The sequence below is a fragment of the Orcinus orca genome, chromosome 2 (genome assembly GCF_937001465.1).
Source record: "Orcinus orca chromosome 2, mOrcOrc1.1, whole genome shotgun sequence".
Lineage (NCBI taxonomy): Eukaryota > Metazoa > Chordata > Mammalia > Artiodactyla > Delphinidae > Orcinus > Orcinus orca.
Window position 1 is genome coordinate 107,835,261 of NC_064560.1, and position 19,521 is coordinate 107,854,781.

Below are 19,521 nucleotides of genomic sequence, written 5' to 3' on the forward strand. Positions count from 1 at the left end.
AAACAAGTGGTTCTCACATACTAGTATGCGTAAGAGCCACCTGAGGTGTTTCATAGAAATACACATTTCTATACTCTCCTCCCAGATAATCTGATTTAGTATGTCTGTGGTGGGGATATACAATACACATTCTGAAAAAGCATCAGCTGATTCTGATGTAGATGATCCACAGAAGAGACTCTGACGAACACTGATCTATTATTTTACACATACTCTTTCCTACATCTAATTTATTCAGGTGATATATAATCCTATCGGTCTAAGGATCGTTAATAAACTGATAATTCATGGAGTGTGAGATCTTTCCTAAGTAGTATTTATGAAGTATATTCATGTATAATACTGGGACCAGCAAGAAAAAAACAGTGAGGTGAGGTGATAGGCAAGGGAAGATTTATGGCTAGTAACAAGAAGAGGAAAAAAAAAAGAAATAGGACTACATAAATTCAATCCTTAAATAGTAAGATAACTTTTTGACTGGTTTAATAAAAGATGGAAGGAAGTTCTAGAAGAACAGGTAACCTAAATCCTAGTTCAAAAATCAATGGACTTGAGCTTCCCTGGTTGCACAGTGGTTAAGAATCAACCTGCCAGACGTAGAGAGTGGACTTGAGGACACGGGGAGGGGGAAGGGTAAGCTGTGACAAAGTGAGAGAGTGGCATGGACATATATACACTACCATATGTAAAACAGATAGCTAGTGGGAAGCATCCACGTAGCACAGGGAGATCAGCTCGGTGCTTTGTGACCACCTAGAGGAGTGGGATAGGGAGGGTGGGAGGGAGACGCAAGATGGAGGAGATATGGGAATATATGTATATGTATAGCTGATTCACTTTGTTATAAAGCAGAAACTAACACACCATTGTAAAGCAATTATACTCCAATAAAGATGTTAAAGAAAAAAAAAGAGTAGCCCCCACTCACTGCAACTAGAGAAAGCCCGCAAGCAGCAACGAAGACCCAATGCAGCCAAAAATAAATAAATTAAATTAATTAGTTAAAAAAAAATCAATGGACTTAAGCTTCTGGGAAGATAGAGTAGGTGAATTTTTTCCACTATTCTTCCTGCTAAGTACGCCTAAAAACCCTTGATGTTATACATAAAACACATATACAAAGACTGAAAGGTAGAGAAAAAAAGGCAGATCACTAAGAACCTTGGGACCTAAGGAACAATACAGTGGGTTATCTGTTGCCTCATATACCTCAGACTGGGTACTTGAGAGCCAGCAACCTAGAAATGCCAGTGGGAAAGGACAAAAAAGCCCCAAGAAAAGCCTGCCCTCTAGCCAAAGGGCCAGGAAGACAGAAAACTTTCAGATAATAATCCTTCTACTCCAGCCAAGCACCAAATAGAAAAAACTGTAGCCCCACCCATACCAGCAAAGGTGGAGTGGAGAGTCAAGACTTCAACCCCTACCAGGTTGTAAAAAGCATCTCAACTCCCCAGCAAGGGTGGTAACAGAGAGACTGAGTGAAAACCAGGAACTTCATCCCCGCCAAGCTGTAGAAAGGCCCACTCTTCTGCACTGTCTGTGAAGACTACATAGGAAGCCTATACTTCACCTCCACCCAAGTTTAAAGAAGTAGCCCTCGCCCTCTCTGCAGGAGTGGTGTCAGGGGAAGCCTAGCAGAGACTCAGGCTCAGTGGAGGCCACATAGTTAGAGATATCTACACCCCATCTCAACACCATCACCGAAAGAATTAATCCACATCTATAGAACACGCCACCCAACAATAAGCAGAATACCCACTCTTTTCAAGCACCCACAGAACATATAAGACAGATCATATCTTAGGCCATAAAATAAACCTAAAAAAACTTAAAAGAACTGAAATTATAGAGTACTTTCTCTGACAACAATGGAATCAAACTAGAAATCAGTAACAGGAAAGATAACAAGAAATTTTCAAAACCCTTAAAAACTAAACAACACCCTTGCACACAATCTTTCCAGGAAACAGAAGAGGAAAGAACACTCCCAAGCATTTTATGAAGCCAGTATTACCTTGATACCAAAACCAAACATAGCAGAAAAAAACAAGAAAACTACAGACCACTATCCCTCATGCACAGAGATGCAAAAATTATTAACATGGTCTCAAGAAATCTACAAAAAACAATTCTAGATTAATAAGTGAGTTCAGCAAGATTGCAGGGTATAAGAACAAAATACAGCAATAAACCTATACACTAATGTCCACTAATCTACAAAAAAAGGAAGCAAGAGTATAGGACAGAGAAAAAACAGTCTTTTCAATAAGTGGTGCTGGGAAAATTGGACAGCTACATGTAAAACAATGAGATTAGAACATTTCCTCACAACATATACAAAAATAAACTCTAAATGGATTAACAACCTAAATGTAAGACCTGAGACATACAACTCCTAGAAAAGAACACTCTTTGACATAAATCGTAGCAATATTTTCTTGGATCTGTCTCCTAAGGCAAAAATAAACAAATGGTATGCAATTAAACTTAAAAGGTTTTTGCACAGTAAAGGAAACCATCAACAAAATGAAAGATAACCCTCATAATGCGAGAAAATATTTGTAAATAATGCAACCAATTTGTATATTTTGGCTTAATTTCCAAAATATACAAACAGCTCATATCAGAAGAACAAACAGTCCAATGAAAAAACGGGCAGAAGACCTAAACAGACATTTTTCCAAAGAAGATGTACAAATGGCTAACAGGCACATGAAAAGATGCTCAACATCACTAATTATTAGAGAAAAGCAAATAAAAACCACAATGAGATACCACCTCACACCTGTGAGAATGACTATGATCAAAAAGTCTACAAATAATAAATGCTGGAGAGGGTGTGGAGACAAGGGAACCTTCCTGTATGGTTGGTGGGAATTTAAATTGGTGTAGCCACTATGGAAGACAGTACGGAGGTTTCTTAAAAAAATTAAAAGTAGAGTTGCCATATGATCCAGCAATCTCACTCCTGAGCATATACCTGGAGAAAACTATAATTTGAAAAGATACACGCCTCTAGTGATCATAGCAGCATTATTTACAACAGCCAAGACAAAGAAACAAACCTAAAATGCCCATCAACATATTGAATGGATTAAGAAGATGTGGTATATATACACAATAGAATACTACTCACCCATAAAAAAGAATGAAATAATGTCATTTGCAGCAACATGGGTGGACCTAGAGATTGTCATACTAAGTGAAGTCAAAGAGAAAGACAAACACCATATGATATCACTTATATGTGGAATCTAAAATATGACACAAATGAACTTATCTACAAAAGAGAAACAGACTCACAGACATAGAAAACAAACCTATGGTTACCAAAGGAGAAAGGGGTTGGGGGAGGGATAAATTAGGAATTTGGGATTAGCAGACACAAACTACTATATATAGAATAGATAAACAACAATGTCCTACTGTATAGCACAGGGAACTATATTCAAAATCCTGTACTACATCATAATGGAAAAGAATATGAAAAAGAGTATGTACATATATGTATAATTGAATCACTTTGCTATACACCAGAAACTAACACATGCTGTAAATCAACTATACTTCAATAAAATGAAAAGAAGCAGAAAACAAACTAGTGGTTACCAGTGGAGAGAGGGAAGGGGAAGGGGCAGGTTACGGGTAAGGGATTAAGAAACACAAACTACTATGTATAAAATAGATAAGCAACAAGGATATACTGTATAGTACAGGAAATTATACCCATTATCTTGTAATAATCAATAATGGAATATAATCAGCAAAAATAATGAATCACCATGCTATACACCTGTAACTAATATACTATTGTAAATCAGCTATACTTCAATTAAAAAAAATTTTGAAGTTTCTCCTGAATTTGTATCACTTTGCACCATCGTAAAGTTGAAAAATCATAAGCTTAACCATCTTAAATCAGGAACCATCTGTACCTAAGTATAAATCTAACAAAACAGGTACAGGATTTGTATGCTGTAGAAAAAGAAACTCTCTAAATATATGAACATATCGTGTTCATGGAGGAAAATACAAATGGCCACCAAATACAACAATCAATTTAGACAAGGATTATCAATGCTAAAACCATTGATGAAAGATAGTTGAAGAACAGATGTTCACAAAGTCTCACAGAATCACCTCACAGATTAGTTCTAAATTAGTAAGGAGAAACAGCACGTTTACAATGGCGAGAACCTTTACAAAGGTCACCATCTTAACCAAACAAAAGAATTTACTATCACCAATAATTGGAGGAACTGACATTATATGCATCCTGATACAGTGCAGTGAGAAATACATATTGACAATGTAGTATTCTTGCTAAAAATGTTTAACTGAACCAGAAATAGTCCAATTCAGAATGCTGGACATTCTGCAAGTCAACAGTATTCATCCAAAGAAATCAATGTCATGAAAACAAAAAGAAACTGTGCATCACTGTAAAATAAAAGACATTAAAAGACATAGCTAAATGCAATTTGTGAATCTTAACCTGATATGGGATTGGGAGGAGTAGAAAAATAGTCATAAGAGACATTTTTTGGACAACTGGATAAGTCTGAATATGGACTGTATATTGGGTGATATTAATGAATTAAGGTCACATTTCTTAGGTGCAATAATGGTTTTATGGTTATCTAAAACATCACTCTTGGGAGATTCACACTGAATTTTTTATAGGGTAAGTGTCATGAGGTCTGCAACTCAATTTTATTTTTATTTATTTTATTTTATTTTATTTTATTTTATTTTATTTTATTTTGTGGTACACGGGCCTCTCACTGTTGTGGCCTCTCCTGTTGCGGAGCACAGGCTCCGGACACGTAGGCCCAGTGGCCATGGCTCACAGGCCCAGCCACTTCGCGGCACGTGGGATCTTCTCGGACCGGGGCACGAACCCGTGTCTCCTGCATCGGCAGGCGGACTCTCAACCACTGCGCCACCAGGGAAGCCCCTGCAACTCAATTTTAAATGGCTCAACAAAACAAACTGTATATAGGTAGACCTAGCTATAGATATAGATGTACTGGGTTGGCCAAAAAGTTCGTTCGGGTTTTTCCATAACACCTTAGGGAACCAAATGGATACAGTAAAGCAAAGGTGGTTAAAAGTATTAACTGGGAATCTAGGTGAAAAGTATAGGGGTATTTATTATGCCATTTTTTCAACTTTCCTGTAGATTAGAAAAGAATTCTTTAATAAAAGTCTGGGTAAAATTATGGTTAACATGCTAACATTTGACAAAACCATAAAATATTAAAGTGTGAATATCCTATGACCCAGAGCTGCACTTCTCCAAATCTCCCCCTAAAGAAATGCTCGCTCATATGCACAAGAAAGAATATACAAAGGTGACAGGATGTATACGATTATGTAGGTTTATATAACGTAAAACTGTGACCTTGTTTTGCAGAGATGATCTCCTTGCTGGCTTTGATGAAGCAAGCAGCCATGTTGGGAGGCCCACCTGGCAAGAAACTGAGGGCAGCTCTTGGAGCTAAGGGCAGGCAACAGTCAACAGTCTGAACCTCAAACCCTCAGTCTTACAGCTGCAAGAAACTGATTTCTGCCAACAACCACATGTGAGCTTGGAAGCAGATCCTTTACTAATCAAGCTTCAGATGAAACAGCAGCCCCAAGTGACACGATGATTGAAACCCTGAAAGACCTTAAGCAGAGAACCCATGCCTGGACTCCTAACCCACAGAAACTGTGAGATAACAAATGTGTGTTGTTTTAAGTTTGTGGTAACATTATTATGCAGCAATAGAAAGCTAACATAGCACAGATATATGAGTATTCACATATTCAAAAATAGATTCACATAGAAAACACAACAAATGCATTGTAGACACAGACAGGCATCTAAATAAATACCCGTATTTAAAAGACTAGTCAAGTGAGATGGCAGAGAGAATGAATAGATAAGTAAATAGTTAAGTGATAGAAGGTAGCCACTGGTAAAGAAAATTGACAGCTGAAGGAGTTAACTGAGTAGAACTGAATGATTTCTGAAGAAATATATTATTAGTATTTGACTTTATAAAAAAAGAATATTATAAACATTTATGATTCAATGTACTTTGCTCACCCAACTCATAACTTGAAGAAATCTCTGTGGGTAGAACACATTTTCCACATCTAGTAAAGTGAAATAAGACTGAACTGCATAGAGCCTTAATTGTTGATTTTCTGTTTCATCATCAAAACCTACAAAGAAATTAATATACCATTTTAATTTCTACTAAATTCTCTAAGGACTCTGTAATAAAAACATTTAATTTTAAAATCTTTGCAGAATGCAACAGTTTACTAACCTTCTGCTAGCAGTCTCAGAAAGTTATTGGGAATATCAGGATGCATAACATCTCCTCCCACTGAAAATACAGCATTCATTGTCTGAATAAACCACGCATTATCAGGAGCATATGTGTCCACAGTGTTAAGAACAAGTACACTTCCAAATGCCACTTATTAAAATTATCCTTTCTGTATAAATCTTAAAAAAAATAACCCTCAGTTCATCCTAGTTTGGCATTTATACCTTTAACTTCTGCCAATAAATTGTTCTCCACTCCAGCTTTATGTAAAATAGGTGCTCAGTAAAAGCTTACTGAATAAACTTAATAAACCAGTTCATGGTGCTTTATCTAGCACCATATATTGCACATAACAGGTGTCCAATAAATAACTCTGAAATAATTGAAAGAAATGTTTCAGCTAACTATGGAAAAAAACATAATGGAAAATGATATGCACTTCAGAAACTAAATGTTGTGACATGTCTATCTGAACAAGTTGTTGACCCTCTTTTCTAATCTGTTCTTCTTCAGTTCTAAAATTCTATCATTCTGCTGGCCAGAGCTATAGCACTGGTTAGGACAAAACTATACTTAAGCAATTTCCAAGATACTTTGATCAGCATTATTCATTCATTCAATCTTAGATTTAAACAACAGACATCTTAAAAAGAATGATGAGTAACCTCGTGACCTGCAAAGTTCCTCTGACTTTTAAGAAACAAATGTGAAGAAAAGTAACATGTGAATGGAGTTGCCAATTACTTCACTGTGACAATTTCCAGTATAAACAGTAGTGTAAAGGATAAATTTTAGCATCCTGATCCCCTCAACAATCCCCTGAAAACAACAAGAACTTTTACTCAGGAAAGAAACTGAGTAGGAAGTAAAGTCAAAGACAAGGAGGGACTCTAAGAGGAATCAGACGAGATTCCTGTATCCTCCTGCTGATAATACTGACCAATGGAATAAAAAGAACCAGGAAAAAAGTCATCCCCTAGGAAGTCTACACGAATTCTTGCTTTTGACAGCAAGAGAGGCTTGAATATCAGGAATGGAAGTTACTGCTGGGCCTCTGAACTCAACCTGCAAGTGACCATGTCTAGAGCAATTATTTTAAAGTCACTGTGTAACTAAAGGTATTTTATGACTCATGGTCCAAACAAAGGATATTTCTCAGCCAGCTCAGCTATTTTGCCAACCAAATTGACAATAATATATTCTTCTTTGCTCTGATGTAAATATTCAAGCATTTTCTGGACAATCACTGTTATATTCTGTGCATTAGTAATTCTGTAAAGAAGTTCCAGAGTCTATTTAAGAAAGAAAAATAAAAATAGTATTATAAAACTATGCATGATAACAAATAAATACTGTAACATATAGGTTTGTAACAGTTGATTCTTCCACTTTTATGTAGCTCTACTGGGCAGTTAATAGGTGCTCAAGAAATGCACATTTTAACTGAACAGAACTTAAGAAAGGTAAGACTATTGTCAAAAAAAAAAAAAAAGAATTATAATCAATTCCAAAGTCTAAAAGCCTTCTATTGATATAGATAATAATCATCTGACATCTCTACATGACAGGCCATGTAAAGACTAAAAAGTTAAAAGGTTAATAATCTATTTTCTAAAAATGTAACAGCTTCTTAAACCTACATTACTTATACCTGTGTGCTATGCATGTGCACGTGTGTGTGTATACATGCATACACATATAAAAATCCAGTCTTGCAAAATGCTTTTTCCACACTACCCGAACAACAGAAAACCACACTTGAATGGATTTGTCAGCTAAGGGCAAATGGTCTCTAATGGATGGATAAGGTAGTGCAAGCACTTCAAACCCCAGCAAGGCCTACGTTCAGAATCTCGGGTATCAAGGAAGAACCATTTTACAGCTTTCTCAGTGATGAGGCATATACCTCTTGCTGCCTGAAGAAAGATGAAGGAAGACCAGTACCAGAGTAAGCTCCCATTTGGCTGGCTTTCTGAGGCCCTACATCAGGGTTGTAAAAATATCACAGTTCCCAGAAATCAGTAGGAGACAAAGGGCAATAATGAGAAAGCATCATTTACTGGCATTTCAGGAGCAACAATATTAGCTGCAGGAGAATTTCCACATATCCTTCTCATCAAACTTGTTCATCTATCTTTAGGGTTCTTTCTAATTTTTCAGTCCTATACCCAGGACTTCAAGTACAAAGGACAACAGATTTTGAATTTTTTTTAACTGTTCCAGTTAATCCTTAACACCATTTAAAATCTATAAATACATAGGTTCCCCATGTATTTATAACTTTCAACCTATGAAGCTGCTTCAGACATGCTTCCTGTAGACTCTATATGTCACATATTTTAAGATAATCTACACCAAATTTACTTCCTACTCTAAGACCATGAAATTTAGCATTTCCAGGACTGAATGGGGACTGGTATTATGAACTGCATGGCTAGAGGTCTTTTCTGTTAACTCCTTCTTGACTTCTTTTTCCCTGCTATGAAAGAAAAGTAATAAAATCAGGTAAAAGGGAATCCCAGCCCCAAGCAACAGGTCACTCCATACCCCAGGACCAAAGTTCTTGCCATATGGTTACTGATGGAGGTTAGAAGTGACAGTGGCATCAAGGAGACAGTACTGCAGTACCTTCTTGGGGCACCACTGATACTCAGTACCCTTCCCCAAAAATTCAAGCTACTTTTCTCACTACAGATCAGACTTCATAATTTTAAAAGTTGTCTAGTTTCCCTTTGACCCTCATTTTTAAATGAGATCCCAATAAATAAATACAGCAATAAGAAAACTGTATCTAAGTCAACCGTGTTCAATTTAGTACTTAACCACACACAGAAAATGCATGCTCTATGTCTGTTCAAAGTGGAAGAGCAATATAATTATTTGTTACTGTCCCTTGGCATCTTCTCATTTTTCTACAATGTCCACACATAGAAATTAGTACATCTGTAAACTTCCTGGATTCATTCAAGGCAGGTAACAATTTTCAGAAGATTAAAAATATGAATGCAAAAAACATACATGTATATATATGTAGATGGCAATTTCTTGAAAATATTATTTCAAAAATAGTACTAAAATTCAAAATTCATAATCTTATCTTTTAAAAATTATAGTTGTTTAATGTAATACAGTGTTCTCTCAATAAACTACTTTTAATTCACTGCTTTTAAGTAATTTAGATGTTTAGTAGATTCTTTTTATCTTTATTATTTTTAAAATCAGAAATAAAACTATCTACTCTTCTTACCTAGGTCCCATATACCATTTTAAATGAAGGTATAAAGTGATTCTCTACATAAGAATTAACAGATATACCTACATGGACACCCAAGTAGATATTGAAGCAATTTTATAAAAGGAGAAAGTTGAAAAAAATTATATAACTTTCCTTCCAAAAAGTTCACAACATTTTAGGGATATCTTTATTAATTCTTTCAACATTCCTACATATTCAATAGGGACTGCATTAGCCTAGTTTATAGATGTTAATAATGGAAAAAATTAATCATCATAAATAACTTCTTAAAATTGTACTAATAGGAAGACCTGGGAATAGAGTTCAGGTCTCCGATTCATACAATTCTTGGACCAAAAAAGATATTAATGAATCCTATACAGGTAACTGGACCTAACTCCTCCAACTCATAATTTATTTTTTTATTATTTTTTTAAGAGTGCTCTTGTCTTGACAGCATTTGTTTCATTTTCTATTTTATTTATTTTTAAAACGTATTTATTTATTTATATTTTTGGCCGTGTTGGGTCTTCGTTGCTGCGTGTGGGCTTTCTCTACTTGCGGTGAGCGTGGGCTACTCTTTGTTGCGGTGCGCAGGCTTCTCATTGTGGTGGCTTCTCCTGTTGTGGAGAGCCCATGGGCTCTAGGCGCATGGGCTTCAGTAGCTGCAACACGTGGGCTCAGTAGTTGTGGCTTGTGGGCTCTAGAGCACACGCTCAGTAGTTGTGACGCACGGGCTTAGTTGCTCTGAAGCATGTGGGATCTTCCCGGACCAGGGCTCCCCTGCATTGGCAGGCGGATTCTTAACCACTGCGCCACGAGGGAAGCCCCAACTCATAATATAAAACCATTATTGTCGCAGACATAGAGGATGGATTTGAGGACACGAGGAGGGGGAAGGGTAAGCTGGGATGAAGTGATAGAGTGGCATGGACTTATATATACTACCAAATGTAAAACAGATAGCTAGTGGGAAGCAGCTGCATAGCACAGGGAGACCAGCTCAGTGCTTTCTGACCACCTAGAGGAGTGGGATAGGGAGGGTGGGAGGGAGATGCAAGATAGAGGAGATATGGGGATATATGTATATGTATAGCTGATTCAGTTTGTTATAAAGCAGAAACTAACACACCATTGTAAAGCAATTATACTCCAATAAAGATGTTTTTAAAAAATAAATAAATAAACCATTCTTGTAATTACTGACACAAGTGCTTTTTAGAAAAGTTCCTTAAACTTCAATAGAAAGAATAAAATGCACTCAAAAGTTAAAACACACACGTGTGCACATACACACTGCCCACCATTTTAATCTCTCTCTATAATACCAACAAAAAGTTCAAAAATTGTAACACTTCACATACATTACTCAAAATACCAGTTTACCTCTCTTTTAATAATGGGATCAGGATGGTCTAAGCATTCAATTATTGTCATCTGGTGTTGAAGAGCCAGAGTGGGATCCTGTTGGATAACATAGGTAAGAGCCTTCAATCCTAGAAGCAAAGATTACATTATAGAAAGTGACATAAAACAAATAACCAGCAAATTTCAAAAACTCTCTTGGTAATTTCCATCAAAAGAACCAATCATCTTACCTAAATATTTGAGATTTATTTTAGGTGACAAAACAAATTTTCCAATGCACTTGGCAGCCTTCTCAAGTAATTCCGATTTAGGATAAATAGAATAGACTGTATGTACACATTCAAACAGAATAGCTACAGAAATAAAATATTATAATGTCAGGGATCATATTAAGGCATAATAAAAGAATATATCTGTGTAGAACTCCTAACAAAACAAACTAATTGGAAGGTCAGTTTTAGTCAAAATTTTTCAAAGATAAGAACTTTACTGTTTTCAGGCTTTATACAGTTGTTAGGATTACGTTACCACAGTACTATTTAAAGAGAATGATATATATTAATAGATAAGAATGATATATTCAGTCATGCAACAAGTATTTTCTGAAACTTCCTATGAGCCAGACATTGTTCTACTAGTATGGATACAGCGGTGACAAAAACCCCTGCCCTCAAGGAAATCACATTCTAACGGACACATAATACATTCATTGTTCCCATATAAATAGATACTTCCAACACTCCTTGAATGCTTAAAATAATTTATTCTTAGGCATTTTCTACCACTTTTACATAGAAACTGTATATGTAGTTTATTTCAGTGCAGTTTATTTCAACATAATCATTTCAGGATGCTCTAGCATTTATTTCAAAATAGGGCCACTACTCAAAAATCTTCAAACCACTTTTTAACAATTAATCTCCAAGGATATAGAAAATCTACTGAACATCTTAATAGTGTTCAAATTTGATTTTCTGGTCTCATCAAAGATCTGATAGCTATAATAGATGATCAAAGTGGATACTAAAATTTTTTTCAAACTCTCTTAAAGAGCATAAGTCAAAGAGCTGGAGCTTCGCCATGGTAAAGAAGAATCATTTAGGCACCATTAAGTCCTGCATGTCCTGTGGAATCACAGAACGAGAAGTGAGACACAGAATCAGCAGACTTAAAAACAGTTCTACTATATAGTTGAAGCATATCGTGTCTTTGATAGAATCACTCCTGCTCTTTTTCCAAAAGCTTAAAACATAACAATCAAACATTTGTGTACAGGATATAAGATAGATCCTGAATATTCAACTAACTATGTTTTACACTGCTAAGCTGTCTATCAATTGATACACATATAAATTTCTGGTAAAAAGCTTTACATAAATAAATACTTTCTAAAGAAGGAGAGAGAAAAGAAATCAGAAGGAAAAATTTTAAGAAATAAACAACTCTTTAAGAAGGGAACTGACTTTAATTAAAGGAAAACCTACAAAGTAAGTCAACTGAACCTAAAAAGATTCTTTATATATCCAGATGTTATGCTGTAAAAAGTCGTTACTCTGTGCTATGAAAAAAGCTGATTTTATGACTTCACGAAGTAAACAGAGAGAGCCTTAGTCAACTAACTTAACTAATCAACTAAGGCAGGAGTAGGCAACACATCGTTAAACACAGCCCTCAGCCTATCTTTGTAAGCTGTGAACTAAGAATGATTTTTACATTTTTTGAGATATAACTGACATATAAAATTATTACTTTTAGGTATACAATTACATTTTTAAAGGTTTAAAATAAACAAAGGAGAATATATGACAAAAACCTATATGACCGACACAAAACCTAAAATATTTACTATCTAGCCCTCTTTTCAGAAAAAGTTTGCCAAACCCTGAACAAACGTGCTAGTCCTAAGTAAGATTAAAAATGATGATGTTCCATTTTCTATCATAACTGACATATTTTCCTTTACGGATTTCTACCGTTTAGAGCTCTCCTATCAAGATGTTTTACTGACAACAAAAGCTTCTCATTACCCATCTAAAACCTAAACTTTTATATTTAGATGCTCATAAGATTTCTGAAAAGCTAGTTTAGGTAAAATTAATAGTTCAAAAATTGCACTTATTAGTCAACCTAGGCATAAATGAGCTGAAATGAACTTAACAGGTTTTTAAAATTATTTTTAAATAATTTAGAGGCTAATAGCCTTTATTCTCCAACTCTACAAAAGTCTAAGTCCATAAATGAAAAAGCAATTACTCTGCTGTCTCCTCACTGCAGTGGTTAAAAGAATACAGTAAGTCCCCTACATACGAACCTTCAAGTTGCAAACTTTCGAAGATACAAATGTGCCCCTGTATGCCAGCGGTTGTACTGTACTACCGTACTTTTCAAGGTACTGTACTGTAAGATTAAAAATGCTTTATTTATTTTTGTGTTTGTTTTTTATGTATTATTTGTGTGAAAAGTGTTATAAACCTATTACAGTACAGTACTATATAGCCAACTGTGTTGGTTGAGTACCGAGGTTAACTTTGTTGGACTTACGAACAAATTGGACTTACAAACATGCTCTCGGAAAGGAACTTGTTTGTACGTAGGGGACTTGCTGTAGAGCTTCTAAGGATTTCTAAAGGTAAAATGCATCGTGGAGCTTTGTTTACTCTTCCAGAGGAAGCCAGGTCCTAATCAAAATACCATCAAGTAAAAAATTAACAAATTAAAAATTAATAACATTCTAACATTTGTGACACTGTGGTTTTATCATAGATATTTTGGGTAGGATTATGCACAAAATTTGAAGAAGTTCTACTGACACTGTATCCTTCAGACTAGACTTTACTTTCATTTTAAATAAGTTAACTACTGTCACCACTCTGGCAGGGAGATGCGGGTACCATGCAATAAGGGTGGCAGTCCGCTCTGCCTCCTTTAACACTTGGAGAGGCAGGGGATGCTGGTTCCTCCTGGATGGGGGATGGAAGTACCCTGCCTGGAAGAGGGAGGTGCACCCCATTACTGCTCCCTATACGACCTGCATTGAGATTAAGGGGGTGGCCCTGGTATACGTGACCAGTTTAAAAGCCCTAACTCGTCACTAGACTTCTTCTAACGCCACCTCAGGAAAGATGGGAGGGGTATCTCATTATTCCCTGCTCCTGGATAATGTGAAATCCAGGCTTCCCACATCATCTCCACTGGCAATGCCAGGGAGGGTCCCCCTTAACATCTGGCAGGGATGAAACTGCAGCTGCCCCTCTTGGTCTTCACCACTAGCCCCGTGGGAGGGTTAGGGCACCTCATTGTATCTGGTGAGGGTGGAAATCTTGACTCTCCATTCAGCCTCTGCCGCTGTGGGTGGTCCACAGTTTTTTCTGTGTGATGCTTGACTGTAATAGAAGAGCTATTGTCTAAAAGTTTTCTATCTTGCTAGTTTGCCCTTTTTCCCTTAGTCCTTTGGCTAGAGAGCAGGCTTTTTTCAGGGCACTTTTGTCTGCACCTGTTGGCATTTTCAGACTGCTGGCTCTTCAGTACCCAGTCTGGGGTATATGAGGCAAAAAGAAAGCCCAGGGTACTCACCTTGGTGTTGTTCCTTGAATGCAAAGGTCCCTAACCAGTCTACCTTCATTTCTCCACCTTTCAGAGTCTTATATGTTTATTTTACATATAATGTCCAGAGTTTTTAGGTGTACTTAGTGGGAAAAGTACTTCTATCTACTTTTGATGGTTCTATCCCTTATACTCCATTTTATGTAATTCTCCCAATTTACCAAATAGTTTACTAAAAATGTCTTTCTCATCTTATCAGTACCCTGCCCAAAACTATTCCATACCTCCAGATTTATACAGTATAAAGTTCCTTTGGCTGCCATGGGAGAACCTCCACAACATGGGCTTCCCACTGCTTCACTATGAACTGTCCAAACAGGCTGGCAAGTCACTGTTCTCTGAAACTGTTTTAAACACGCCCGCTTCTGCACCTTCTCTCATGTTCCCTCTGCCTTAGAACCACTTTTAACCTCCCTTCTGGCTATCTTAATCCTATCTTTCAAGGTCCTATTACATCAATAAATCTTTATGTGCCCTGAAGCCCAGAGTGATCTTTATCGCCTCTGGATTCCTGTAATATTTACTGACTTTATCTCCCCTTTGCATTCTGCCTTATACTGATATTATGCTTTCATAAATAAGTTATCTTCTCCATTATACTGTAAATTCCTTGAAGGCAAAGATTATATTTAATACTTCTTCATATCCTCTACATCACTTTATGCAATGCCTGGCACATAGCAGATACTCAGTAAATGCCTCTGATGTGATTTATTTCTTGATTTGACACTAAGTTACAATAATGAAACTTTCATAAAAATACAGTTTAGGGCTTCCCTGGTGGTGCAGTGGTTGAGAGTCCGCCTGCTGATGCAGGGAACACGGGTTCGTGCCCCGGTCCGGGAAGATCCCACATGCTGCGGAGCGGCTGGGCCTGTGAGCCATGGCCGCTGAGCCTGCGCGTCCAGAGCCTGTGCTCCGCAACGGGAGAGGCCACAGCAGTGAGAGGCCCGCGTACCGCAAAAAAAAAAAAAAAAAAAATACAGTTTAAAAAATATTAAGACTGAAACCCAATAAGATAACTGATAAAAGTAAAATAACTTTCTCTTCCTTCAATTCAATTAAAACATATTACTCACTGAGTAATCCAGTGCCAGATACTGGGATATGCTGGCCAATAAGACAGACACAGTCCCTGCCCTTATGAAGTTTATAATTAAAATTCACATTTTTAAGTAATAAGATATTTATATTAGGTTTACTAGAGAACACTCTACCATTGATAAACTCACTGTAAGCTATAAACTGTATCAGTACAAATACGGGGGGAAATGTAGAACAAAGAGAAGATAAATAAAGGAAAAAAGGGAAACAACAGAAACTAAGTTGCTCTGGCAAGGTGAAACACTGGACTGACAGACTACAAAGAAATAAACTGTTGGCACTGGTCCCAGCAATCTTAATAAAAGAAGGATGTCCTAATGGAGAACATTAAAATATATTTCCTCAGGTATACAGTATTCTCTAAATCGAAAGTAGTAACAGTGGTTATCTCCAGGAGAGGGAACTGGGTGGTGGGTCATAAGGGTCAAAGGGACACTTACTGTTCACTGTATACCCTTTTGTACCTTTTGAATTTTGAACCATGTGCATATATTACCTATTCAAAAAAATTTAAAAATTAAAGCTGAAATGTCAATTACAGAAAGAAAAAAAAACTTTCTGCAAGGAAGAAAAGCAGAAAATTGATTTTAAACAGAATTCCTTGAGAGCCTTTCAAACCCTTATCCTAGACCATGATTATATCTCAAGCAAAACTTTTTAATATACTTTAGCTGCCTCCAAAGATTCTGACACTACTCTGGATACACTGACAGCTCCTAGCCAAACCACCTGCCTCAATAATGATCATCCTTATCTCTGGCACCTTATTCTTCTCATTACATAGCAGGATCCTAGATGATGTCAACTATTCATTATACTATATACTTATAAGGGCAGGGCCTGTGTCTACCTTATTCTTCCCTTAAGCTCCCACACTTACCATGGAGGAATACGTTAAGTCAATCAACTCTTTCCTCAATCTGTACCTAGTTTACAAATTAAATTTTTGTTTTGTAGGCATTCAATAAATACTGGGTGAACAAATGAATACACCACACTTATTACCTTAATTACCATTTATACACGCAAAACATAAATCTATGCTTCAAAATTTACTATCCCAATTCACTACCACGTGCATTATTTTTTCCATACTAGTCTTATGCATGCAATCCTTTCTTATTCCTACTGCATTTTTGTCAAGCACTTTTATTACAGTTAAACTAGTTCAATTTCTGCCCTCTAGTCTACTCTGCACTTCTACAACCATTGTTCTTAAAGATCCACAGTTTACCATTGTCTGAAAGAACAAGTAATGCTCTCCATCCCCTACTTCACGGTATTTTACCAGATTAAGAATGACTTCTCATTTGAGTTATACCTCTCTATACCTCTTCTATTGCCCTTCTCCATACCAGGTGAGATTCAAACTGTTTTACTTCTATCCTTTAAATATCTCCAAATATCCCAATTTCTTCAACGAGCTTTTTCAGGCTGATCAATAAAGAACTAAGAGTTCTTCCCTCTGGCTATTAAGACTGGAAGTTTTTTTGGTTACTTTTCTCAGTTCTCCTCCCTCTTCCCCCATTTTACTCTTGTCTCTTATCACTAAATTACTTTGTAAAATTGTATTTAACATAAATAGCTATTGTCTCTTCATTAAAAAGTACATTATTCCACATCTATATATTCTTATCTATATCATACTCATCCTTCAGTTATCTTCTTAAATATCACTTTTTCAGAAAAGCCTTCCTTGTTCTCCCTCTCATCTAAGACTAGCTGCTGTATTCTCCAGAGTACCTTGTAAATTCATTTCTGTAATATTTCTAGTACCTGTCCCCTTCCATCTATTTAGGCTGTGAGCTCAACGATATTATTTTATTCACAACTGTATTCCAAGCATCTTTCACAGGGTCTGATAAATAACAAAAACTTAAGAAATATTTGGTGACTAGTTGACTGAGTATTTCATTTAAGAACTGTCTTAAGTATGGAATGGACCTACTAGGTTATCTTCACAGTCAATTAGATGCTTGATGGACATTTTCAATACAGAGACAATTTCTCTTTAAAAATAAAGACTTGAAAAGAGAGACAATTGTAATAGTCAATTTAGGTCAACATTTAAACAATGGCGTAATTTCAAATTATTTTTATTAGTTATTCAATGCTTCCAGTGAAAAATAATAATCCCAAAACCACCTTAAAAATTAACATTTAAAATTCTATTGAAATTTATAATATTCTAACACAGATTTAGCTATAATACTGAAAACATTAGAGCAGCATTTACATATGTTACCTACCATATGTGACATTGTGATTTAACTCAGCTCTTCGTAAGGATTCATCGAGAACATCATACATTAATTCACTTGTCCTGTTTAAAAGATATTTTATTTGCAGTAGAATTATAGTATTATAACCCAATAAAACATAGTTTTTCAAACTTCTCTCTCTTTAAAACTGAGGATCTACAGAAAAGAAGTGAAAGAAATTCATTTTATGAATTGGGAATTTCACTTCTTAAAGATTCCATTTGTTCTTTTTCATGAGTTTAACTTCCTGCTTTATCAAAGCTGACTAGTCAATGAAGAGATAAGTCAATCAACTCTTTCCTCAATCTGTACCTACTTAACAAATAAAGTTTTTGTTTGGTTGAACATGCTATCTTTTATAATTTTCTTCATAATATAATATTTCTACCTGTTTAAAGTTACTACACTAATACTTTACATAACCAGATTACTCCAGACAGTATATTATCTGTATTTCAAACACTTAGTTTTTAAAAAATATTCAAATACTAGTCTTTCTTTGAGCAGCACCAGGTTCATCAGAAAGAAAATTTTAACTTTCATTTATGTTAAATATAAAGAAATTATATTTTGTGGAATTAACAGATTAAAACCATTCCTATGTCTTTATGGTCACTGATTACAGTTATAGTTACTGGGTTGAGGTAGATACTATACAAAAATGCAGTGTTTTATAGAGCCCTAGCACTCTGCCACCAAGCCTTTTCTCCAAGGAAAAGTCCTCTCCAAGAGACCAATGTGAAAACTATGGCTTCTCAGCTGATATTTTTGTATGTTTTGTAAACTCAAAAAGCACTAATAGAAAAAAGCACCATCAAAACAGAATACCCAGGGACTTCCCTGGCAGTCCAGTGGTTAAGACTCCACGCTTCCAATGCAGGGGGCACAGGTTCAATCCCTGGTCGGGGAACTGAGACCCCATAGGTCACGTGGCGTAGCCAAAAAAAAAGTAACAACAACAACAGAAAAAACCCCGACCCACAGAATACACAGTTGTTTCTTGCAGAGAAACTACACTATAAAACAAACAAAAAGATGAAAATAATCTGGGGCTATACAAATTTCATATCATGTATGTTACAACTTTCTCAGAAAATGTCTTTTTTCCCCAAATATACAGCTGTAAAACTCAATATGAAATGCATGTACTTCTATTGCATCTTAACTAAAGTATAAATATCCAGTGAGAATCCAGAACCATATCCTAAAATTCCTCATTTTATTATGTAAGCATTTCTTGCACAGACAACAACCGTATAGTAGACATTACAAATCCTTCCCTCCCCAAATTTGGTAATACTACACTTAGATTATGGTATAGTTGCCCAATTTTAAAAGCCAATGTCTGGCATAAGAGTCATAATTAACCACATGAAATGTGGAAACATTTGCAGACATGATTGAGCTAAATGTTAATAACCTAAGAAGCAGAATGCTATAAAACACAAGAAAATATTCAAACAATACATATAAAAGACCATAAATATAAGAGATTTTTCCAGTAAGTTAATTCTTTCAATTAAATACGTTAGAATCCTGTTATAAAATAACTTAACATTTTTACTTTGCCACATTGAGCTAATCATAACTTAAGAAATATACGTTAACATAAAATCTTATTAGAGTT

General features: G+C 35.8%; 1 protein-coding gene across 8 annotated transcripts in view; it reads right to left on the reverse strand.

Moving 5' to 3' along the window:
- AP4E1 (adaptor related protein complex 4 subunit epsilon 1) overlaps positions 1-19,521 on the reverse strand; it is a 94,792-nt gene that overhangs the window by 57,298 nt on the left and 17,973 nt on the right. For 6 of the 8 annotated variants that reach the window (XM_049706037.1, XM_049706038.1, XM_049706043.1 and 3 more), the window contains 6 exons: positions 17,883-17,956; positions 11,157-11,279; positions 10,945-11,054; positions 7,487-7,615; positions 6,321-6,444; positions 6,095-6,213 (listed from right to left, as the gene is read on the reverse strand). In XM_049706037.1, the coding sequence (XP_049561994.1) occupies positions 6,095-6,213; positions 6,321-6,444; positions 7,487-7,615; positions 10,945-11,054; positions 11,157-11,279; positions 17,883-17,956 (679 nt within the window). The remainder of the gene's footprint in view (positions 1-6,094; positions 6,214-6,320; positions 6,445-7,486; positions 7,616-10,944; positions 11,055-11,156; positions 11,280-17,882; positions 17,957-19,521) is intronic. The other 2 variants (XM_049706039.1, XM_049706041.1) reach the window with 2 other exon arrangements.